Below are 23,186 nucleotides of genomic sequence, written 5' to 3' on the forward strand. Positions count from 1 at the left end.
GAGTGGCCAATATTGCAAGTTTTGATTTGTTTTAACAACAAAATATGTTTTAAAAGGGACTTTTATTAAACATAAGGAGAGGGCAAAAAAGTCTTTGCGGACAAATATAGAGGCGCGTTTGGAGTTAGAGAAAAAAGGAGTGCCGCGTTGGTAGCATACAACTTAATTCGTCCCCAAATTCGTTCATACCCAAAGAAGGCGAAGGGAGGGTTTTTTGTCTAGCGGAGTAAACACAAGACAAGGCGTGATAGAGTGCGTTTTTGTCTGTGTAGTGAGTGAGAGTCACAGAGTAATTGGGAATTTCAAATATTGGTTAACAAAAAAAAAGAATAAGGGACCGTTGTGTGACTCGACTCGCTCGCGCCATGGAGAAGCAGAAGGAGAAGCAGAATGAGCGACATCACGCCAAGACACTCATCTGTGCCCTCAACCTTCTCTCGCGCGACCTCCCTCTCCCTCCTCACATCCTCAATTCCGTCTCTTCCATCTACCGCAATCATGTAACCTTTTCTTTTTCTCTCTTTCTCTCTCCTTTCGTTTCTCGCCGATTTCGTTTAATCTCGCGTCTGGCTTCGCCGTTTCTTTTGTCCTTTGCGCTCGCTTGTTTTGTTCCTATGTGTGTATGCGATTTGAATTTCGTGCACTCGCTAGCTTCGTCGCAACTTTACTCCATGTGCAAAGTGTTGATTTCCTTTTCGGTTCCGTCGTGTGTTCAACGCCATTTTGTGTTGCAGTTTCCCTATCCGTGCACTTCTGGTGTTGTTTGCTTCTAGATTATTCTGTAACTCAGTTATGTTGTACTGTACCGCCACATTTTTTCTTTGCTTGTAATTTTGTAGTAATTATTGAAATTGTAGGATGATGGAGGCAATTCTGGAGAGGATTTGATGACGGATCTTGAAGATGCACTGTCGAAGCAGCGTCCAAACTGCGAGTCTGGTTTTAAACTGGAGAAAGCAAGGGAAAATCGGTATCGGAGTCAGATTCAGCATCGGTTAGATGAGCTTCAAGGTTAATGATTCTAGTGAAAATGTTTTTGCTTGTTTCCGTGTTGACTTGGTGCCAAATTTAGATTTAATTTGTACATAGTTTCTGGGTGCTTGTTTTGTCTACCCTTGGTGGGGCCAACACTCACACCATGTGCAAAGTCATTAATGATAGTATATGAGGATTTGGTCTTAAAACTGAACTAAGTGACATCATGTGATTCATGTAGCTAACCTCTCATACCAGGATAATGCTGATGTTGTCTAGCTCCTTCACTTTTGTTACCAGTGATTGATGTGATTGCATAATGTTGTTATACTACTAATTATCTTTAGTGGTATGGCTTTTGCAATCCCCATTTACTGAACTAACTATAATTATTACATATATTTCAAAGGTTTATGTGGTTAGGATGATTGCTTTGTCAGGAGGAGAAAAGCCCTCAAACCATTCAGTCTTATTACTTTGTGACCATTATACAACAATTCATTACAATCATAAAATATATTGAGAAATAATCATTCACTTCCTATCAATCATTACTTTCAATTGCCTGGTTGTATTTGGTACCAAAGATCTTACAAATTCTTATGCTTTAGTATGTTTCTCTTCTTGCTGTGAGTCTGCCATGAAGTTATAAATAAATTAAATCAGTGTGTATTAACTATAGTGTATAGTTTAAAAACATGTATATGACTTGAAATTCAAGTCTTATGTTGCTAAACCATATATAGCGTAGCAAACAATATTTGGTTCAGATACCTTTAGATTATAAACTTGTTGCCTATTTAGTGTTTTAAGAGAAGATAATTGAGTCAACTCACCAGATTTGGATGATGTAGTAGTGTCAGTTGCTTCATCATATCAGCTGCATCAAGGAGGATAATCTGTTTCACTTTTCCATCAAACACCTCACTACACCTCAGCACCTAGAAAGACACGTCAATCACCTCATAGAAACACTGACATTTCCCCATATATTTTGATAAGTTTGTTAGTGAGGGTGAATAAAGTATCCTTCTGTCTTTGAAACTTCATTGAAGTGTTTTGAAGTGGCAAGTTATCTCTGACAATGTCTCTTCTAGGACCATATCCATTAAGCAGTAGTTGTCTCTAAGTAAGAGCTCTGACAATTTTACTGAAGAACTGTGTTACTGTGTTGATCCAGAATTGCCTTCAAGCAGGGGAGAGGACCTGCAGACCAAATGCTTGCTTGAACTTTATGGACTAAAGGTAAAATTGATTCTGAAAATTTTCTACAATGCTTAGCTATTGTGAGTCATGTCTAATGATTTGCAAGTCTTACCAAACTTTCACAAATTGAATGCTAATTTTTTTTATAGTAGTTGTCCTGCTTTTTCTTTTAATGCACCTGAAGTGCGACCTAGTTTGACTGGTATAATAAGGCAAAAGTATATAACACCTTTGTAGCTTACTATTTAATGTAATGGAGGTTGAAAAGAATTTATAGTGAGGAAACTTAGTTGATTTTTTACATTTTTTATCAACTGCAACCGAGAAATGACAAAGAATTTTGTCCTTGTTGGCAAGGACTTCTTTTCTGACAGCTTGCAGAGCTTCAGATGAAGGTTCGAACTGATGTGAGTTCTGAATACTGGCTCAATACTAAGTGTGCATTTCCGGACAGGCAACTGTTTGATTGGGGCATGATGAGGCTGCGTCGTCCATTATATGGGGTTGGAGATCCATTTGCCATGGATGCTGATGATCAATTAAGGAAGAAACGGGAAGCTGAGGTAATTTTGTTTTTCAGTGATAAGTATTTTCCCCTCTTACCTTTTGTGTGTTTGAACCTGGTTTCCTACCATGGATATCATGGATTATAGCTGCATATGCAGTTTCTAAGGTTTCATTAATGCAATGAGTTTATATTCACTTATTATCTGACTGTAAATAAAAATATCACAAACATTTTTCACCTGGGATAGGCAAAGAAGGGACACAACTTTCTTTCTTTTATTAAAAACTTTGTAATTTGTAATATCAATTCTTTCTCCAAATGAACAATAACAGTATGATTGACAATTTGAGAAAACAGACTAACGCATCCACACATGCAAGCTTGTGGAGGGACTTGGAAATAAAAAATTATCTGGAATTTCAATTGTTATAGATCATCAGTCATACTTGTACTAGTTAAATACAGAAGACATAGTGTAGTGATTCAGTTTCTATTTCCTGATGTACGCATGGTTTTCCGGTGTCTGAATATGAAATGAAACTACTCTATACAGCTTATCTCATATATAGTTCCTCAAATGCAGAGACTGTCAAGATTAGAAGAAAAGGAGAAAAATCATATAGAGACTAGAACAAGGAAATTTTTTGCAGAAATACTCAACACTGTCCGTGAGTTCCAATTACAAATTCAAGCTTCTTTGAAGAGGAGAAAACAGAGGAATGATGGTGTCCAGGTACAGTTCTTCCCCTTATTTTTCATTTATTATATAAATCATGTATACATATGCGGAAATAGATTTCAAACTTTAGGTATAATGTAACTTTTGGTGTGTCAGAATCAGAAGTTCTTGAGTTATGTGATATTGTACATGGTCAGTTGTGAGAGTCAAAGTCTGCTATGATACATATAGGTTAGTCAAGGTGGCTTACTAGATAAGACTCACTGTTATATAAGTATTACACATTAATAGTTTTTTGATTACTCTCTTCTCTCTAATTCATTAAACATAAACCTGAAACACTTACCATCTTTAAATAATAAGTTATGGTCGAACTTCAATTAAACAAAATAATTAATCTTTAACAAATGATTTTTTTGGTGTGGGGGGTGGGTGTTGAGTTTCAATGCTTCACTCAACTTCTCACTCACTACTTTTGGAATCTCTTGTATTATTTGCCCTCACAACCATCATACCAAAAAGGTGTTGTTGAACATAAACATATAGTTTGAATGGGCTGTCTTTCCGCATATCAATAATCTAATTGATAGACTTACTCTAATTATCAGTGCCCTTCTACTCTGTTGCATACCCTTTATTTCTTTGCAAAACTCCTGTCTATATACTTTTGCGTGGAATATTCATTTGGTTGTCCCTGCTTTCCTTTTCGTCATCCATATAACACTAATAAACTTCAATACTGTTCTTCTGAATGTATTTTTCTCAGTTACTCTTTTTGCGACAAAAGGGTACGAACACGAACGTGTGACTTTCAATAGTGGAGTATTCATCTAATATGATGTTATATTCAATGAATTAATTTAAAATGCAGTTCTTAGTATTCCTATGAATAAAAAGACGACTTTTGCTTGGATATATCATGCTATACCAAGACAATGGAGCCAAGCAAACATCATCTTTTATTCAATGGGTATACTGCCCTGAGAACTACATTTTGAGGTAAAGATTAGTTGACAATAACAAATCTGTTTTGTAAAAAATTAATGATAGGACTTGATAATGTTATATGTGGGATGAAGTGATGGTGAATTTTACTTGTATAGGACAATAAAAAATTCTTCTATATGGTGTAAATCAACTTTGTTTTGGGTTTTGCATTCTGGTCTATATATTGGACTTGTTTCTAGATGGACATAGGTTAGTTGTTATATGCTATTTACAGGCAATGCTGTTAAATAGTAAATACCTGTCTTGTATCCTGATGTCTTTGCTTTTTTGTTTGTATCCTTTATACCAACATCAGGATATATCTCTTGCTGATAAAAAAATCTCCTTTTCCTCCTAAAAATGTGCATCCTATTCAAACTTAGCAGTGGAGTAATAGTGGACAGATCATGGAAGATGTTAGTTATGCTTTGGTACCAAGTTGGAATTAAGGGCTCAAACTGTGTTTGGGAACAAAGGAGAATAGTGCCCAACTAATCAGTGAAAAGACAAGCTAGAATAGAGTAATTGTTAAAATCCAATTCCAAGGTATGGGACTTGAATCCCATGGGATCCGAGTGGAGGTATATAAGGCCTTGGACTCTTAAACTAAAACAACTAGCTTTTGTGGATTGGTCCTCCCAAGCAATGTTGTTAAAATCGCGAGTTTACTCGCAAACACGTATGATTCAACGAGTTTGGAGGAGAAGGCGAGGAGACACGGGCATTGGATTGTGACCTGTGTGGTCGGAGCCAATAGGTGTGCTGCTCAGTGAATTGGAGGATTGTTGGAGTGTCTCGATCCTCCTACTTGTCTCCTTTTTTGCTAGGGTTAGTAAGCAAATTAGAAAGAACCCAAAAAACCAACTCCCAAAACGAACCCGTGACCACGCTTGCCACCGCCCGCTTCGCCGCCATCGCACTCGCCACCGTCGTACTTGACATTGTTCACATTTGCAATTGCTTGTGTTCATTGCTGCTTGTTGCCGCTTGCACTCATCGCTTGCTGCGGCTCACTCTCATTGCTGCTATTCCTCTATGTTCTTCTCTGTTTTTCTCTGTTTGGTGCCTTGTATTATAGTAACATGAAGCTGCCTTGTTTTATAATGGCATGAATCCGTGAAGGTTTAATAATAGGAAGGATTACCTCGAATAGTATAGTAGTTGTTTAATGCATTTTTATGAATTTTCAACCTATGTGTAAGTATTGAATATTATTTTTAATATACCAATAACTCTTATGAGTAGAGTTACGAGTTTTTATCTTCTTTTTTATCCTCTTTTGATCCTTGAGTTTAACAGCATTGCTCCCAAGGTTCTTATGAATAATAAGGAAATATGAATGACAATTCTAGGAGATAATTAAAATATTAAGGGACATAGAACTTGTTAAGAAAAGACTAGTTGTATATGCTCTCAGTGAAATATTATTATTGAGAGAAGATTAGTTGTACCTGTTGTCAGAAAAAAGTACTAAAGCTTAATAAAATTTGTTTTTATGTAGTCTGAAAAGTGGATATATAGGTACAGGTTCTTCTTGATTAAAATTGTGCTATCATCCTTCTAATGTACTCTTTTTGTTAATATACACACACATACATATTGTTGCTGAGTGAAATTACCCCCTCAAGCATTTTCAAAAACTAAAGATCTTCAAGTTGGTATCAGAGTAGGTTTGATCCCGCTTTGTCACTCCAGTCATGTTTCGTCCTTGTTTTCCATTGACAACCATCATTCATTCTCGTCCACGGCTAGTAGTCATTGCCCTCCATCGCCCACGATTGTCGATGACTTTTTGGCAATTTTCTAGTGACTGTTTCGGTGACTATCCAATGAATTCTCTGACGACTTTTCCAATAGCACAATCTGGCAACTATCTTGATGAATATTAAATCTGGTTCAACTTTTCAAGTCTCACCTTGATCTTTACCTCCTATTTGGGTAGCTAGTGTAAGAGTTGTCTCTCTTCTTGAAGACTATCCTCTGCTTTCTACAAATGGCTTTTATAGGTCCAATTTTTCAATTTTTGGAAAACCCATCATCACTACAACAAAACAAAATGGGAAGAATTAGTTGTCATGGTCTGCCTCTATAGGAATGTGGTTCCTAGGTCAAAGATATTATGAATATCTTGAAGTTGAATTTAATGAAGTATCAAACATGATTTCCAACAATGTGCAATGTTGTAGGAGTCAACGGAAGCAAATATGTTGGAGACTCTCAGAACATTCAAAACATGATTCTTATTTTAGAAGAAAACTCAAAGCTAGTTTACTAATGACATTCAACACTTGTATGATCAATTTGAAAGTATCTCAAACAAATTGATCATTATATGATATTATATTTTTCCCTGTTGAGGAGTTCAAGATGTTTATGGGAATTAACTCGTTAGAAGACTTACATGGTGTTGGTTCTTTAGGGTTTTGGATCTAGGTTTTTGAACATGCTTATGATTAGATTCTTACTAGTAAGAGCTTCACTCAATGGGAAATTTAGTAACAAAGACTTCTTCGCATTGCTACTCTTAAGAAGATTGGAGGTACTCCTGATTCTACTTAATCATCTACTATGGTCACCATTCATGCAAATCGTGGAGGGCACAATGGTATAGGTGGTAGTCTTTCTCAATGTTCTTATCGTAAGAGAGAATGGGCCTTGTTTAGGAAACTTGCTACTCCTTGCACGATTTTCCTGAAAAAGCAGTGAATGTTTCGAAGATGGAACATTTGGGGAAAAAGTTCTCTAAAAAGGAATATCAAGAGTATCTTTGCTTAAAGTCCAACAACCTAGCCCGAATTTCTTCAACACCTATGGTTTCAACAACCTATGTTTCTTAATCTATGGATAGTCAAGTTCCATGGATAATTGACTCAAGCGCTTTTGTTTTGATCACTTGTATTGATTCTCTATTTTCTTCCTTGTCTTCTCCTAAACTTTTGTATCTTATTACCTTAGCAAATAGATCTAAGGTTGCTTCCAAAGGAATTGGTCAGGTCTCTCTTTCTTCTCTAAATTTGAATTTTGTTATCTTTTTCCTAAATTTTGACCTTTTGATCTTGTTTCTCTAAGTCAATTGACCAAATTCTTTAACGTTTTGTAGCATTTGATGCTTATTCTTGTTATATACTTGCTATATAGGAATGTAATTGGCGTAGAACATGAATCTCAAGGCATCTACTATCTAGAAACAACTCCTTATGTGTCTTTTTTTGTTGCTCTATCTCTAAAACTTGTTCATGACTGAATAGGACATCCAAACTTATCAAAGTTGAAAATGGCTCGTAGTCTCAACAAATTATGTGTATTAGATTGTGAATCATATCAATTAGGCGAACAGATTTGGTCTTCTTTACCTAAACTATATGAAACAAGATGTAAATATGCTTTTTCCACCATTTATTTAGACATTTCCCTTGTGTTTGGATAAGGAATTTCATAATTTCTAAAATGTTTAAATATATTGAATTTGAATTGATCTCATTTCAAATTGTTTCATTTTTTTTGGATAAGGCAATTCAAATTTATTAAATTTGAATTTTGTTTGTTTGGATAAAATAGAGGAAATAATCGGTTTAGTAATACAACAAGTATTGACATATTTAGTTCTTAATATAATAAGGAAAAAAAGAATAGTTTAAATACAAAAACTTTAATTCAATTAATTTTGTTTGAACTCCATTAATGGTTGAGGTAATTGAGTAAGTGTTTTGTTTTTGGTAATTTTCACATTTTTGTTTATTAAAGAAAAAAATTAACATTAGTATGCAATTAATCTCAAAGGAGACACTAAGGTTTTTAAAGATTTTAAATTTACAAAGCAAAAAAGGAAAGAAGGTAAAGACCTCCTTCAAGGTTAATTGTACATTAACGTTAATTTTCTCTTTATTAAATACAATTGTCAATTATTAAAGACTAAATATGTGTTCAATTACCTTAATCATTAAAGGAGTTCAAATAAATACTTTGTTGTATTGAACCAATTATTACCCGATAAGATATTTCAATTACTACCAAATGCAAAAAATTATTTAAATATCAAGCCATTTTTAGTAATTCAAGAATATCAATATTGATGATTTTTTTTTGGTTGATGTTATTTTTCGATTAAAGTTCATCAAGATGTTTTTAATTGGTATTTATAAAGCTTTTTCTCGATTACTATTATTTAGATTGACATCAATAAGTGTTAATTTTCGTTGGAGCTTTTTATTGACTTTTCAATTGATGTCAACTAAATAATCCCCCCAATTGACATTGGTAAAAAACGATCATTGTTAATGTTTGCTTTCCAGTTAGCATTTGAAAAACAAATCCTATCAAACTATTGGCAAAGAAAAGCATTGATGTTGATGATAAAAATATAATCATTGCATATATCTATGAAAGAATAACTACTCAATGTATTAACAGAAAAAATCTAGTTCACATCGGCTAAAAGTAGTCTTCCCAACATCCAAAAAAAATCTTGACTAATATCGAGCAAGAAATAACAATTATCTACAACAACCAGTACAACAAAAATATTCAACAATTTAAATAAAAAAATAACTTTTATCAACATGAATAAAAAAAAAATCCTAGTCGGCATCAACAAAAATGTGGTCATCCTAACAATGTCTCAATTTTAGTCTAAGTTGACCACCTTTTAACCAAAATTGAGTTAATGAGAGAATACTAAGAAAAAACACATGAATTTAAAATTATCTAATATTAAGTAATCCAATTACTAATAAAATTTTAATTTCTTGTAAAAAAAATTATCCAAACAACATATTTTTGTTATAAAACATTTCAAAGTCTCTATAAAATGAATTACCCTTGTAAAGTTATCTATTTAAAGACACTAGTATTAGGGTATAAGTCGTGTCACGTCTTTTGGGTTTAGATATTTTTTTACTTTTAGAGATGAATATTCTTGATGTACTTTAGGTATATTTAATGAAAGATTGATCTCAACTTTTGTCTATTTTTGTGTCCTTTAATGAGATAAAAAATGAATTGAAAAAATTTAAGTGAATGAATTGAAAAATAATTAAAAAAATTTAAGTGACAATGCTAAAGAATACATTTCTTATACACTCTCTCTTTATCCTTACAAGGAATCTTTCATTAGTTCACACGACCACACACACCACAAAAAAAATGGAACAAGAAGAAAAAATAGGCATCTAGTTGAAATTGCATGAACCTTGTTAGTCAATGCTATCATTCGAATGATGCAATTCTCACTACCTTCTTCCTAATAAATAGGATGCCTTCTTCGTCTCTTCAAAATAAAATCCCTCATTCAATCATTTTTTGTGATGAGTCATTTTTTATTATACTTGCATTGTTCATGATTTGTTTTGAGGCACATACAACCTTTCTGCAAGGACCATCAAAAGTATTTTTCTTGGATACTCACGTCTTCTAAAGATGGTTATTGATACTGCATTTCAGTTGTGTCACATTCTTTGAAGAAACCCCATTATTTTCTTCTTCCTTGGAAGATTCCAATTCTCTTCAACAAATCTTACCCATTCCGTCCTTCAACCCACCTATGTTTGTCTTGAGTCTTCTAATCAAGAAATCCAAAATAATTCTCCAATTGACAATTTAATAGGACCATCTCCTCTAAATACTTACGAATATAGGACACAAGATTGATTCTCAATTTTATGTTCTTCTCAATTAGTCACCATACAATGGATCCCAAGGATTCAAATTTTGGTTGGCCAATAGATCTACTTGGAATCACCATCCTATTTCTAACTTTCTTATTTATCATCGCTTGGCTTCTTATCTCTCCTTTATATTGTTTGACCAATATATTCTATTTGTCTCCATTACCATTCCCTAAAATATTTGTGAAGCACTTCATATTTCTGGATGTCAACAAGTTATGTAGAGAATTGAATGCAATGGTACTTTGGAGTTGTTGTAAAGCTAGATCAGTGCCAAAAGATTATCCTCAAATCTATGACCTTGATTGCTGTGACATTTTTTCTCCTCTGGCCAAAATCATCACAACTCGTCTCATTCTTGCTATGGTTGCTTTCAAACACTAGCATCTTCATCATCTTGATATTAAAAATGCATTTCTTCATAGTGAACCTTAAGAAGAAATTTATATGGAGCAATCTTATGGTTTTGTTGCTTAAGAGGAGTCTGGTTTGGTTTGCAAGCTTTGTCAATCTCGCTATGGTTTGAAGCTATTCTCACAGGCATGTTTTGGGAAATTGATTCAGATATTGCAAAGTGTTGTTCTTCATAGTGAAGCAAATTATTCAATTTGGTAGGTGAAGCTATTTATGTAGTAGTTTATGTTGGCATTATCATCGAAAATTATCTTGCTAATATTTCTTTTTTGTAACATCTTTTATTCAATCACTTTCTACTAAAGATCTTGGTAATCTAGAATACTACATTGGAATTACTCCAATCTAGAGAAGTATTGGAGGTTAGGTGGTAAACTCTGTTGGATTGAGCGTTTGCTGCTAGTCCAAAAGTTATAACTAGTAGTCAAAGCGTAGAGCATAGCAATTCAAGCGTCATGATTTGATTGTGAGTTGGCCCACATGATTTCCACCGTGTCACCTGCAACAATCTTTTCCTTAACAATTGTCATACTGGGAATCGAACTTGTGACTTTGGCTCTGATACTAGTTGTTGGATTGAGTGTTTACCACTTGGCCAGAAGCTATAGCTAATAGTCAGTGCACAACTCCTACTTAAAAGCGTAACTGTCAAGCGCTATGATTCAAATGTGACTTGGTCCACCTAACCTCCACCATAGGACAATTGATGTCACTTGCAACAACCTTACTATAACTAGACCCAATTTTTCTTTGCAGTTTTGAAAATTAGTCAGTTTAAGCAAGCTCCTCATATTGATGATTGAAATGCAATGGGTCTTTAGTTAGGGGTTCTTGTATGAAGATAAAGGAGATACTTAGGTAAATGGGTATTGTGATGCAAATTGGGTAAGATCCATTGGGAGGAAGTGTTGTTTCTTGAAGAAGAGAGAAACAAGGTGTAATTGCTCAATCTAGTTCTAAAGCAAAATATTGGGTTATGGCCTTGGCTACTATTGCACTTGTCTAGATTAAGCAACTTCTTCAAGAGTTAAAGTTTTGTGAAGTCTGGCAAATTAGGCTATATTCTAATGATCGAGTAGTTCTTCACGTTGTCCCTTACCCAATGTTTCAAGAGAGGACTAAACATATGGAAATTGATAGTCATTTTGTTCATAATAAAGTGTTGTCCAAGGAGATTGTTACTTAATTAGTTAGTTTGAATGATCAACATTCAGACATCCTAACAAAATCTTTAAGAGGTCCAATAATTCAATTTATTTGTTCCAAGCTTGGTGCATTCAATTTGTGTGTTCCAACTTAAGGGGGAGTATTAAGAAAATAATAGTTGTATCTGCTGTCAAAAAATAGTCTTGTAAAGCTTTATAAAAGCTGTTTTTTTATGTAGTCTGAAAAGTCAACATATATAGGTACAGGTTCTCCTGGTCTGAACTTGTCCTATCATCCTTCTCATGTGCTCTTTTTTGTTAATATATACACATATACCTACAACACACACATATAAACCACTCAACCATTTTCAGCAACTCTAAATCTTCAAGTGAACTTATCTTAAGATATAATCAAGATGAGATTGGATATTTTTCATTTATTCTAACATTATACATGAATTTTGTGAACTTCGTATTAACTTTCTTTCACCTAGTGAAATTTGATTTTGCAAGTGCCAATTGCTTATATAATTTCTCTCTCTCTTCCTGAATTTCTCCTAAACTGTCTTGTTTCCTTGTTGGACTTAAATAGAAATTGAATTTTTTCTGAATTTTGATTTAGTTGGATCTTTCCTGTCAAAATTCATTGAGCTAGTGCCATGGTAATGTAGATAAATGATAACAAACTATGCTCTTCTTGGTAATTAATTTATAGAATTTAATTGATAGTAATTTGAAACACATCTATGATCTATCTTGTTGAGAGATGTAAACATGTGATGAGAGGCAAGTTGTAGAGAAATCTCAAACATGATACAAGGTGTCTAGAGAGCATTCAAAGGAAAGTAATGATTCTGACATAATGACCCCAGTTGAAATTCCAAAACATTGGAAGAGTTTTGAGGGGAATAGGTTAGGAAATGGATATAGAAAGAGATAAACGAGGTTGCAAAAGTAAATTTAGAGAATAGCAATTTAGTGTAGTCATAGGATTTTCAGCACTGCAGAGGACCAAGTATTTCGTACACTTACAGTGTTGTGTTGTGTTATTAGTTATGCAATAACACTTTCTGTGTCTATCTCTGTCCATATATCATTTATCACATACATCTCATACTAGTTATACAATTTGTTGTATAAGTTGTACAGATAATTGTTCTGAAATGCTCACATATATAACTGGTTATATTGCAAATTTCTTACTCCTTAGAACATTGTTTATTTCAGAAATATGATGAATATTATTTATAGTTGCTGTGTCTTTTTCAGTTCCTGGCAAGTTCATTTTAGATTAATTTTTTGCTCTTCATTGTGGGTTAAGATATAACTTATCAAGAGTTTTTATTCTCATAAATATTTTTGCAGGCATGGCATGGAAGGCAAAGACAAAGGGCAACTCGGGCAGAGAAATTGAGGTTCCAAGCCTTGAAGGCTGATGATCAAGAAGCCTACATGAGAATGGTGAAAGAGAGTAAGAATGAGAGATTAACTTTGCTTCTTGAAGAAACAAATAAACTACTTGTAAATTTAGGAGCAGCTGTTCAACGTCAAAAGGACAAAAAATATTCAGATTTTGAGCCATTGGAAGATTCTGAAGCTGATTTACCAGAGTCAGATGCTTTAAAGAATGGAATTTCTAAGGATTCACCTGTTGATGAAGATATGGATATGATGGATTCTGATCATAATGGGGATTCCAGTGATTTACTTGAAGGTCAGCGGCAATACAATTCTGCCATACATTCAATTCAAGAAAAGGTAAGTACTGATGGATCCCTTAATCTTGGAGAAAAAATGCATAGTTTTTCTACACAATTTTCATGCTTTGTTAAACTTATTTCTTACTGGACATTTACCATAATAGCTTATATGGGAAAATAGGTGCCTGGTTTCTATTTGGGGTAATGCCTTGTCTTTTAAAGGGGTTTCCTTTAGACATAATTGAGGAAATGTCAACTGTGCCTCATTGATATCTTATTTTCTCTGTTTTTTTTATAGTGTCTTTAGGAGGATTTCTTCTTCTCCAAATGTATTGAATAATTTCCCGTTTTTATGAGTTTCTTCTTTTTGAGGAAAAGAAAATAAAAAGTTACTCCTTATTAGTTGTTTCTAAGTAAAAGTTTAGCAGCACAATGGAAAATATAACCCACTTAGTTGTTTACAGGTGACTGAGCAACCGTCTATACTTCAAGGTGGAGAGTTAAGACCATACCAGATAGAGGGGCTCCAATGGATGCTTTCTTTGTTCAATAACAACTTAAATGGAATTTTGGCTGATGAAATGGGGCTTGGGAAGACGATACAAACAATTTCGCTTATAGCATATCTTATCGAAAACAAGGGTGTTACCGGTCCCCACTTGATTGTTGCTCCAAAGGCTGTTCTGCCAAATTGGGTCAATGAATTCACAACATGGGTTCCTAGGTATGCCCAGAGCAGACATTGTAAATTATTTCTTTCCCTCTTCGGAGGGGGAGAGGAGATATATTATATCTGTTTGTGAACTTTGCACATCATATTCACTTTTAATTTCCAAAACTCAAATCACGTGTGCCTTTTCTTTCTGATTTAGCATCACAGCTATTCTTTATGATGGTCGGCTGGATGAGAGGAAAGCAATGAAGGAAGAGTTGTCAGGGGAGGGGAAATTCAATGTTTTATTAACACACTATGATCTTATAATGAGAGATAAAGCATTTCTCAAGAAAATTCAATGGAAGTACTTGATTGTGGATGAAGGTCATCGGTTGAAAAACCACGAGTCTGCTCTGGCAAGAACCTTGGACAATGGGTATGATTCTAGACAACATATATTTATGACATGGATTAATATGTATACTTCCCTAAAATTCTTGGTTATGATATCCATCTATTTTATTTAAAACAACTCTGAACAGTCCTGACAACTGTACTGAACTAGAAAAAAGATATAGTGAATAAAAATTGATATATTTCATAACATGTAGATGGTCAAAGTATTCAATGGTTAACTCAATTCATTACATGATAGTGTTGTGCTACTCAGGTGGTTTAGATCCTCTCTTCTCTAATTCTTAAATTTTTGGGTGCAGCTATCACATCCAACGAAGACTTCTGTTGACTGGTACCCCAATTCAGAACAGTTTGCAGGAGTTGTGGTCTTTGCTTAATTTTCTCCTTCCAAACATTTTTAACTCAGTTCAAAATTTCGAGGACTGGTTTAATGCCCCCTTTGCAGACCGAGTTGATGTCTCCCTCACTGATGAGGAACAACTATTGATCATCCGCCGTCTGCATCAAGTGTGTTTCTCTCTTTTCTAGTTTCCTATACTCATGCTCTTTTCCCCTCTTCTCTGATGTGTTTCATTCCATCTTCAGGTAATAAGGCCTTTCATATTAAGAAGGAAAAAAGATGAGGTGGAAAAATTTCTTCCTGGGAAATCTCAGGTCATACTCAAATGTGATATGTCGGCTTGGCAGAAAGTATATTATCAACAAGTTACTGATGTAGGCAGAGTTGGGTTGGATAATGGTTCGTGTCTATTTCTTGTCTTCCCTAATTCACTTCTCCTTTTAGCCACATAAAAATGTACATTTCTTCTCATACTTTCTTTGGTTTTGGATATTCATATGCTAAAGGTAGTCATCTTATTCCCCTCTCGCACTTGTTGCCTCCATTGCTGGTTCTCAAACTATGAATTTAGTTTTATTTTCAACATGCTTGTGAAATAAGTTGAACACATCCTTTTGGAAGTAAATCAAGAGCCTATTCCCCTCAGTTCCATATATATATATATATATATATATATATATATCCCTTATTAATATGTTTTGCCAGTTGCAACTTTGTTATGAATTGGTGAAATATGACCATTTGCTACTTCAACGTAAATGTGGCTTTCAATCACCACCTATTATTCTTGTCTTCCTTTTTACTAAAAAATATTACCCAGCCTTGTAACTTGTTTCACATCCCTATATGACTGTGTGGTTTCTTAGAACTTCCTAACAATTTTCCCCCAAAATGTATATTTTACAGGTTCTGGAAAATCAAAAAGTCTACAAAACTTAACAATGCAACTCAGAAAGTGTTGTAACCATCCCTACCTATTCGTGGGAGATTATGATATGTATAATCGAAAGGAGGAGATTGTTAGAGCATCAGGTAAGTTTGAACTTCTTGACCGTTTGCTCCCAAAACTTCGCAGAGCTGGTCACAGAGTCCTCCTTTTCTCACAAATGACTCGACTTATGGACATTCTTGAAATTTATTTGCGACTTCATGATTTTAAGTATCTTAGACTTGATGGCTCAACAAAAACTGAGGAAAGAGGCAATCTTCTAAGGAAATTTAATGCTCCGGAGTCCCCATTCTTTATGTTTCTCTTGAGCACCCGTGCTGGAGGTCTTGGTTTGAACTTGCAAACAGCAGATACTGTTATAATCTTTGATAGCGATTGGAACCCGCAAATGGATCAACAAGCCGAGGACAGAGCACATCGCATTGGACAGAAAAAGGAAGTTAGGGTTTTTGTGTTGGTTAGTGTAGGATCAATTGAGGAGGTGATTCTAGAGCGTGCAAAACAAAAGATGGGCATTGATGCCAAAGTCATCCAAGCAGGACTTTTCAACACAACTTCGACAGGTTTGTAGTTTGTAGTACTTGTGCCGTGTCCTGTAAATATCTATCAATTGTTATTTTGCCTAAATGGGGATGGGGAGGCGAGATTTTTTCTTTCACTGCTTCATAACAAGGAGTACATTTATACCAGCAAATTGCTGCCTAATCTTTGTAACCTTCATCTAGCAATCCGCTTATAGTATGCATTTATGTGTTTAACCGTCACTAGAGCTATGAACTGATTACCTGGATAAGTAGTCCTTAATCTTGGACTCTTATTTGTTTGAAAATCGATTTTATTACATGTCAATAGTTTGAAGATTTAAAATTTCAATTGGAATCAGTTAATTATTCCATGCAACTGTGTTTACCATGTCCTTGCTCCTTAGGTCGTATTGCTAAATGGTGAAGATTATTTGAACCAGTTATATTTTGGTTTGTGCAGCCCAGGACAGAAGAGAAATGTTAGAAGAGATTATGCGCAGAGGTACAAGCTCACTTGGGACAGATGTGCCGAGTGAGAGAGAAATTAACCGCCTTGCTGCTCGATCTGATGAGGAATTTTGGCTGTTTGAGAAAATGGATGAAGAGAGAAGACAAAAGGAAAATTACAGATCCCGTCTCATGGAAGAGCACGAATTGCCAGATTGGGTATATTCTCCAATTAACAAGGATGATAAGTCCAAAGATTTCAACAGTGCTGTCACTGGAAAGCGGAAAAGAAAAGAAGTGGTATATGCAGATACATTGAGTGATCTGCAATGGATGAAGGCTGTGGAGAACGGGGAAGACATGTCAAAGTTTTCTGGAAAAGGAAAAAGAAGAGACCACCTCTCATCTGACAGCATTGCACAAGCCAGTGATAGCACAGTAGTAGCAGAAGAAAGTTTAGAGTTGAGGACTGAAAGTGTTCCTATGGCAAACGATCGCACGAGTGAAGATAGTTTCCATGTGACCCCTTCAAAGAGATTCAAATCTGAAGGAACAAATTTCCTGAAAAATGCATACGAAGATGTTGGAACTGGTTTGAACCACCACATGTTATCATGGAATACCCACAAAAAGAAGAGGTCAAGTTTTCTTGGCCAGGGTTCATTATCTGATGCCAGAGGGCATTCTTCAAACGGAAGAGCAAACTGGAACTGATTTGAGGTTAATTAGTCCTGGCCTATGGGTGCCAGAATTTTGCACAACTATTGAATGTGATTCTGCATGAAGATCTTGCAAAAATGACAAGGAACTTTAGTGTATTATGCGTAGATTTTTCTATTATGTATGCAACATCCATATTTAGCTAAAGAAGTTAATGAAAGAAAGTATTCAAGGTTAAGTTATACTCTATTTTGTTGCTGTATGCTTTAATTGCACTATTTTTCCTTGAGAAAATAGTCTAACCAGATGTTACGTAATTACAAATTGATAACTGAAGGTATGTTTAGTTTTGCCTCACGTTTAGATTTTTTATTCAAATTTTCACGTTTACAGCGAAACAAAATATAGCTTTGTTGGTTTCAATGCAAAACCAAAAAAGTTCATTAAATTTTTTACTTACTAACTTGAAAAGCTATAATGATTGATTGATTTACAATATAAACATTGTATATAAATTAATTTACAATGGCAAATTTTATTATTTTGCAAGTTATGGATAAACACTTCATTAAAAAAAGATTGATTCCTCTCCTCCATCCCCCAAAATTACAAGCTTTATTATTTTCATTATCCGTAAACAGGGTCTAAAATTAACCGTTTCAATATAATATTCAACTTCAACAAATTTGACACTTGGACATCATATTTTTTCATTGATGATTTTACTGTATTTCTTATGATTGATTTTTTTTATACTATGCATTAAGTCATAGGCTTAAGCCGACAATTTTGTTAAAAAAAGAATTTTATGTTAGAATTATATAATGATTTACCCTTTATTCAGTTGCAAAGAAGAAAAATTAAAAAGTGAGAAAAGAACAAAAAATGTAGTGTAAAAATTATATTTCTTCCATGTTCAGAGAAAGTGAATAAAAATAAACGAAAATTGTCATTTTTTAAAATAAGAGATGAAAGACGAGGATGAATTTTAAAAATATGAACCTTGTGAATATGATCGGTTGAATAACCAATAGATATTTAAATAACCAAATAGTGAAAACCTTTAGAGGACAATAATAGTTGACATCTGTTCATTCTCTTTACATCTAATAAGTTCTACCGTTAAGAAAATGAAACCATCAAAATTAGACCACAAATTAACCCTGTATATTCATAATAGGATTAATTATTTGTGTTCAAGAAGGAAAGGTGCATTAGCTCCCGTAAACAGCTCCTAGTACAACATATCATCTCATCATAAGCGGAATCATATGTAAAACAAAATAACACAGCATCGATTACAAGATGTCATTACACTAATGACTGCTAGGATGCAACTGAAAATAATAAAATCTACCTTAATGAAATCAAACTATGAAAAGAAACACTAAAAACAAGGTTTTCGATACATACTGCAGACATTTTATGTCCCGTCGATGATTTCTGCTGTCAATTGATAGAACTGTAAGTTACACAAGAGTTGCTTGAGCAGCAGAACATGAAAGTACTTTAACTGCTTCAGTTCAATCAACTACAAGGTTCTTCATTTTAGATTCCAGTTCATCCGCACTACCTTCTTCAGATTCTTCATCCATGTCTCCTCCATCCGGGTCATTTTCGTCTAATGGACCAAGCTTGTCAGGAGAACTTTTAAAGATATCCGTCAACTCCTCAATGCCTTCATTGGAAATGAAATTCCCATCAATATTGAGAAGTTTGAAATCAGCCTTTTGCACCACAGTCACAGCCAATTGTTGAGCCCCGTCCCTGGTTATTTGGTTGGCACTTATATCAACTTCCTTTAACTGGACATGACCTTCTATGGCTTTACTTATCAGGTTGGCACCTTCATCCTTGAGTTCATTCTCAGAGAGGTTCAACTTAGACAGAAACTGCTTTGCTGCTATGCAGGCTGCAATTGCAGGAGCAGCATCAGCTGTAATGTCATTCCCACTCAACTCTAAAACTTCAAGTTGAGGTGCTGACTCCTTAAGAGCATCAACTATAGCAATTGCACCATCATCTTCCAAGTTCAGGTAGCTCAGGTATACCTCTCTTAGCTCTGTGTGCTTGGAAAGAGCTTTACTAAGAGAAATCCCACCTTCAGTGCCTAACATGTTGTCTCGTAGATCAAGCTTCTTCAGATGGGTACAATTCCCTAAAGCATCAGACAAGGCAACTCCACCCTCAGTGCCTATCCTTGTGGAGGAACAACGAAAATCCTCCAATGAAGGAGAACGCTTCACAACCTCAGCTATAGCTAGTGCCCCTTCATCTCCAGTCATATTATTATGAAAATGAAGAACTTTGAGTTTCTCTGTGAAAGGAATCAACTCACAAACTGCTTGAGCAGCTTCCTTTGAGATGCCATCATTCATCAGATAAAGCTCCTCCAAGCATTTCTGCGATTTCAAAAGTGCTCCAAATGCTCTGACACCTTTTTCACCTAATGCATTGTCCGAGAGGTTCAAGGACCTCAAGACACTGCCTTCAAGGGCAGTAGAGAATATTTTCATGACATCAAGAGCTTCTGCTTCTGGTCTTCCAGCAATGAAATCTGATAGATCTACTTCCCTAAACTGGTCCTTGAGGGAAGTGAGAATGGGCGCAGCAACTTGTGCTGCTCCTAACCCAAAGCTTCTGTTGCTAAAGCATATCTTGGTGAAAGAATTCCCTGGATCCTTCAATGGACTTAAAAGTTCCTGTGCCTCGTCTCCTTCAATGAATGCCCGTTTGCCTTTAGATATATCAAAAACAGATTCATGAGGCGTAGTGGTATGAACTGATGTCACCACTTCATCCTCCTTTTTACCAGGTCCTCTTTTGAGAACATCAAGGAGGAGCTTACTACATTCTTTGGCATAAAGCTGGACCGCAGAACCTCCATCACCATCTGGCTCTTTCTCATAGTTTAGGTCCGCTGTTGCAAAAGCCACATCCTCAATCCTCTTTGCATTCTTCTCAGCCTCTTCCTTGTCCAAAGTTCCATACTTCTGTGTGAAAAGAGATTTAGTAGTCAGATTGTTGGTCATCCTCTCCACAAGGGTCTGTCTAGTGTTCTGACTAGGAGGCCATAATTTGATTGAAAATGATCTCTGCTGCGAATTCAGCTCCATGGCAATGATACCTACAAGAACAAGTAGTGGTGTAAGTATATATATGGAACATTTGAGGATACGTAACAAGAACAGAAATTAGTTCATCAAAACTTGTAAGAGAAAACATTTTTTAAACAATGTTATTCACAGATGCATATCCCCAATATGGTATCGGCCCTTCAGACAGAATAAAACACTGTAGATGTCAAACCGAAAATACAATTGAAGAGATATACCAGTTAAGTCACTAGTTTTAATATTGTCGTCTTTATTGAAGGTCCCACGCTCTAATTGTTGAGGACAACTTAACACAAATTAAAGTTTTGAATGAATAAGAAAAATATTTCGCTGAACAGGTCAGTAAATAGGAACAGAAACATAAGAAATTCCCTCCCTAAAATAATTGCCGTGACAAATATCATAAAAACGCAACATTGACTGCAAAACCAAAGTAGGACACTTTCTTTCCATTTCAATAATAAACTCTTGATGAAACTAATCAAACATTCAAAGCATGATGAAACATGAAAAGGGTTAGAGAGTTTATAAAGGAAACATAGCAAAACATGTAATGAATGCGTGTACGGGGATGTTTTCTCGGAAGAGAAGAGAACACCCATAAAACCGTCGACAGCAATAAATAACCGACAAACAGTATGGTTTGGTTCATTTCACCCACAAATCAAATCCACCCTAATAAAAATCTCAGCTTTAAGCTAGAAATGCAACAGATCTGGCACTATGCAAAGCTACAGATTTTAAACGCAACTTTGAAAGCCATTGGAGAAAGCGCAGGGAACTGGGAACAGGATAAACAAAAATAGAGAGACAAGTTTAACAAACCGCACAAAGTCGGAAACAAAAACCTTATACATGAGAAAAGGGTACCTCTTTTTCCGTTGATCTGAGGATTAGTCCTCTACTGCAGTTCACTCTGCAGTTTCGCACAATCCTTTAATTTGAATGGTAGAAGCGTAGAGTGAGAGAGGAGAGAGGAGAAAGGAGGAGGAGGGAAAAGTTAATGATGCTAAAGAAAAGGATCAAAGAGAGTACTTTTGTTGGCACCAAAAACAAAAGTGTTGTTTTTGAAAGTGGCATGCCATTGGTTGTCATTATAATCCCCAACCCTAAAGAAACCTGACAACAAAATTTGAATTTGTGGATACTCCTCTAACAACCACCTAATTTTAACAACAGAATCTTGTTTCCATTCATATATATTTTTTTTTATCAGCAACATCACTATTAGGTAAGGTGTGAAAATTTGTAAATTCAGTTTTTAAAATTTTATTTAATTTTTGAATTTATAAAAGAAGTTCAATAACTACTTTCTGCTAAGTTTTATTAAATCACTTTTTAATTACATTGTAATTTTAATAATCAATTTTATATTAAATTGGAGTTCTTTTTGTTATTAAGTTATAATATTTAAATCAATTTATAGCTTTTACATATTTAAAAAATAAATCAGATTTTTTTCATTTATTAAATAATTAATTTAACAATGTTTCACACATTTAAACAGTGATTTACTCTTTTTAATCTATCAAAATGAATTTAGTTATGTTACTCCTTATAATTTAATTAATTGGTTATGAGTGAACTTCGTTTATCATATATATATATATATATATATATATATATATATATATATATATATATATATATATTATCTTCATGATTCAAATATACTTCTAATATTTTTTACCTAAACATTCGTATGATATGTCATCTTATATTTTTAATATCAATTGAACGTATTAACTTAACTTCTAGGTTTTTCCATCTATCATTACCAATATTTTTTATTATGACTTCATTTTAACATTTTTTAAGAAATTTATTAATAATTAAAAAGAACAATAGACAATATTAGCTTATTAAGTTTAGTTTAATACATTATAACAATTTTTCTTGTTGTGTATTGACATATATTGATTTTTAAAAGAAAAGAAAAAAAGATTTATAATAGTAATTAAAATTTAATATAATAATTTAAAAAATGGTAACCATTAAGTAGCTTTTATAAAAAAAAATTCTTCACCTTTAAATATATTATATATAAGAAATTATCTATTAAAATTTAACATAACAATATTTAATAATAAAATTGAACATATTAATAATTAGATGATATATATATATATATATAATAGTACAACTAGTCTTCTGGCTTTTCAAATTAAACAATTTTAATTTAACATTAATATATATATATATATATAAATTACGTATTTACTTAATTATAAAATAAAATAAAATGGATTTAAGCAAAAAAGTTATACTATAAGAAGTATTCAAAACTTAAAATTAGACTTTTTTATATTAATTTCCACTTTGTTGTCTATCATGATTTTTCTTTTTACAAGACAATTAATAATAAAAAATATATTTTTTTTTAAAGTGTACAACAAAAAGTGGAATGGATTTTATATGTTATAATGTTAACAAAAATACTTGTGTTCTACCACATGTATGTCTTCATCTCTGTTACGCAAAAAAACATTTTAAAAAACTTGAATGATAGATAATTTTATAAAATAGTTTTGAAAAAATTGTAGAGAGAAATAAATAATTTTAATAGTATGAGAAGATGATATTCACTTTTAAATCATTATACGGGATTATACAAAGATTATGTAGTTATTCTTATCAAATAATAAAATTACTTTTATTTAGGAAAATTAAAATGGTCTAATTAAAAAATATCACTAAGATCAGATATAAACACTTCCCTTTATATAATAAATACTATTATAATGTTAAAATAAAACTGTTAAGTGAATATTTATTTAATAGAGTAAAGGGGTGTTGAA

The 23,186-nt window shown here is 33.8% G+C and overlaps 2 protein-coding genes across 2 annotated transcripts; one reads left to right on the forward strand and one right to left on the reverse strand.

The window, feature by feature from the left end:
* Positions 1-126: 126 nt before the first annotated feature.
* Positions 127-17,514, forward strand: LOC137827758 (probable ATP-dependent DNA helicase CHR12). The gene is given in 13 exon segments (XM_068634064.1): positions 127-500; positions 858-1,011; positions 2,156-2,220; positions 2,556-2,744; positions 3,273-3,422; positions 12,946-13,338; positions 13,745-14,004; positions 14,153-14,371; positions 14,652-14,859; positions 14,938-15,091; positions 15,599-16,204; positions 16,626-17,302; positions 17,304-17,514. Coding segments are annotated over 13 exon segments (3,303 nt in total). The 5' UTR covers positions 127-365; the 3' UTR covers positions 17,397-17,514.
* A 903-nt stretch (positions 17,515-18,417) lies between these two features.
* Positions 18,418-21,562, reverse strand: LOC137828744 (RAN GTPase-activating protein 2). The gene is made up of 2 exons (XM_068635433.1): positions 21,259-21,562; positions 18,418-20,399 (listed from the first exon to the last, which is right to left on the reverse strand). Exon 2 carries the CDS (start codon positions 20,386-20,388, stop codon positions 18,796-18,798), a length of 1,593 nt encoding a protein of 530 aa, XP_068491534.1. The 5' UTR covers positions 20,389-20,399; positions 21,259-21,562; the 3' UTR covers positions 18,418-18,795.
* Positions 21,563-23,186: the final 1,624 nt, after the last annotated feature.

Source organism: Phaseolus vulgaris, chromosome 7, assembly GCF_000499845.2.
Source record: "Phaseolus vulgaris cultivar G19833 chromosome 7, P. vulgaris v2.0, whole genome shotgun sequence".
Classification (NCBI taxonomy): domain Eukaryota; kingdom Viridiplantae; phylum Streptophyta; class Magnoliopsida; order Fabales; family Fabaceae; genus Phaseolus; species Phaseolus vulgaris.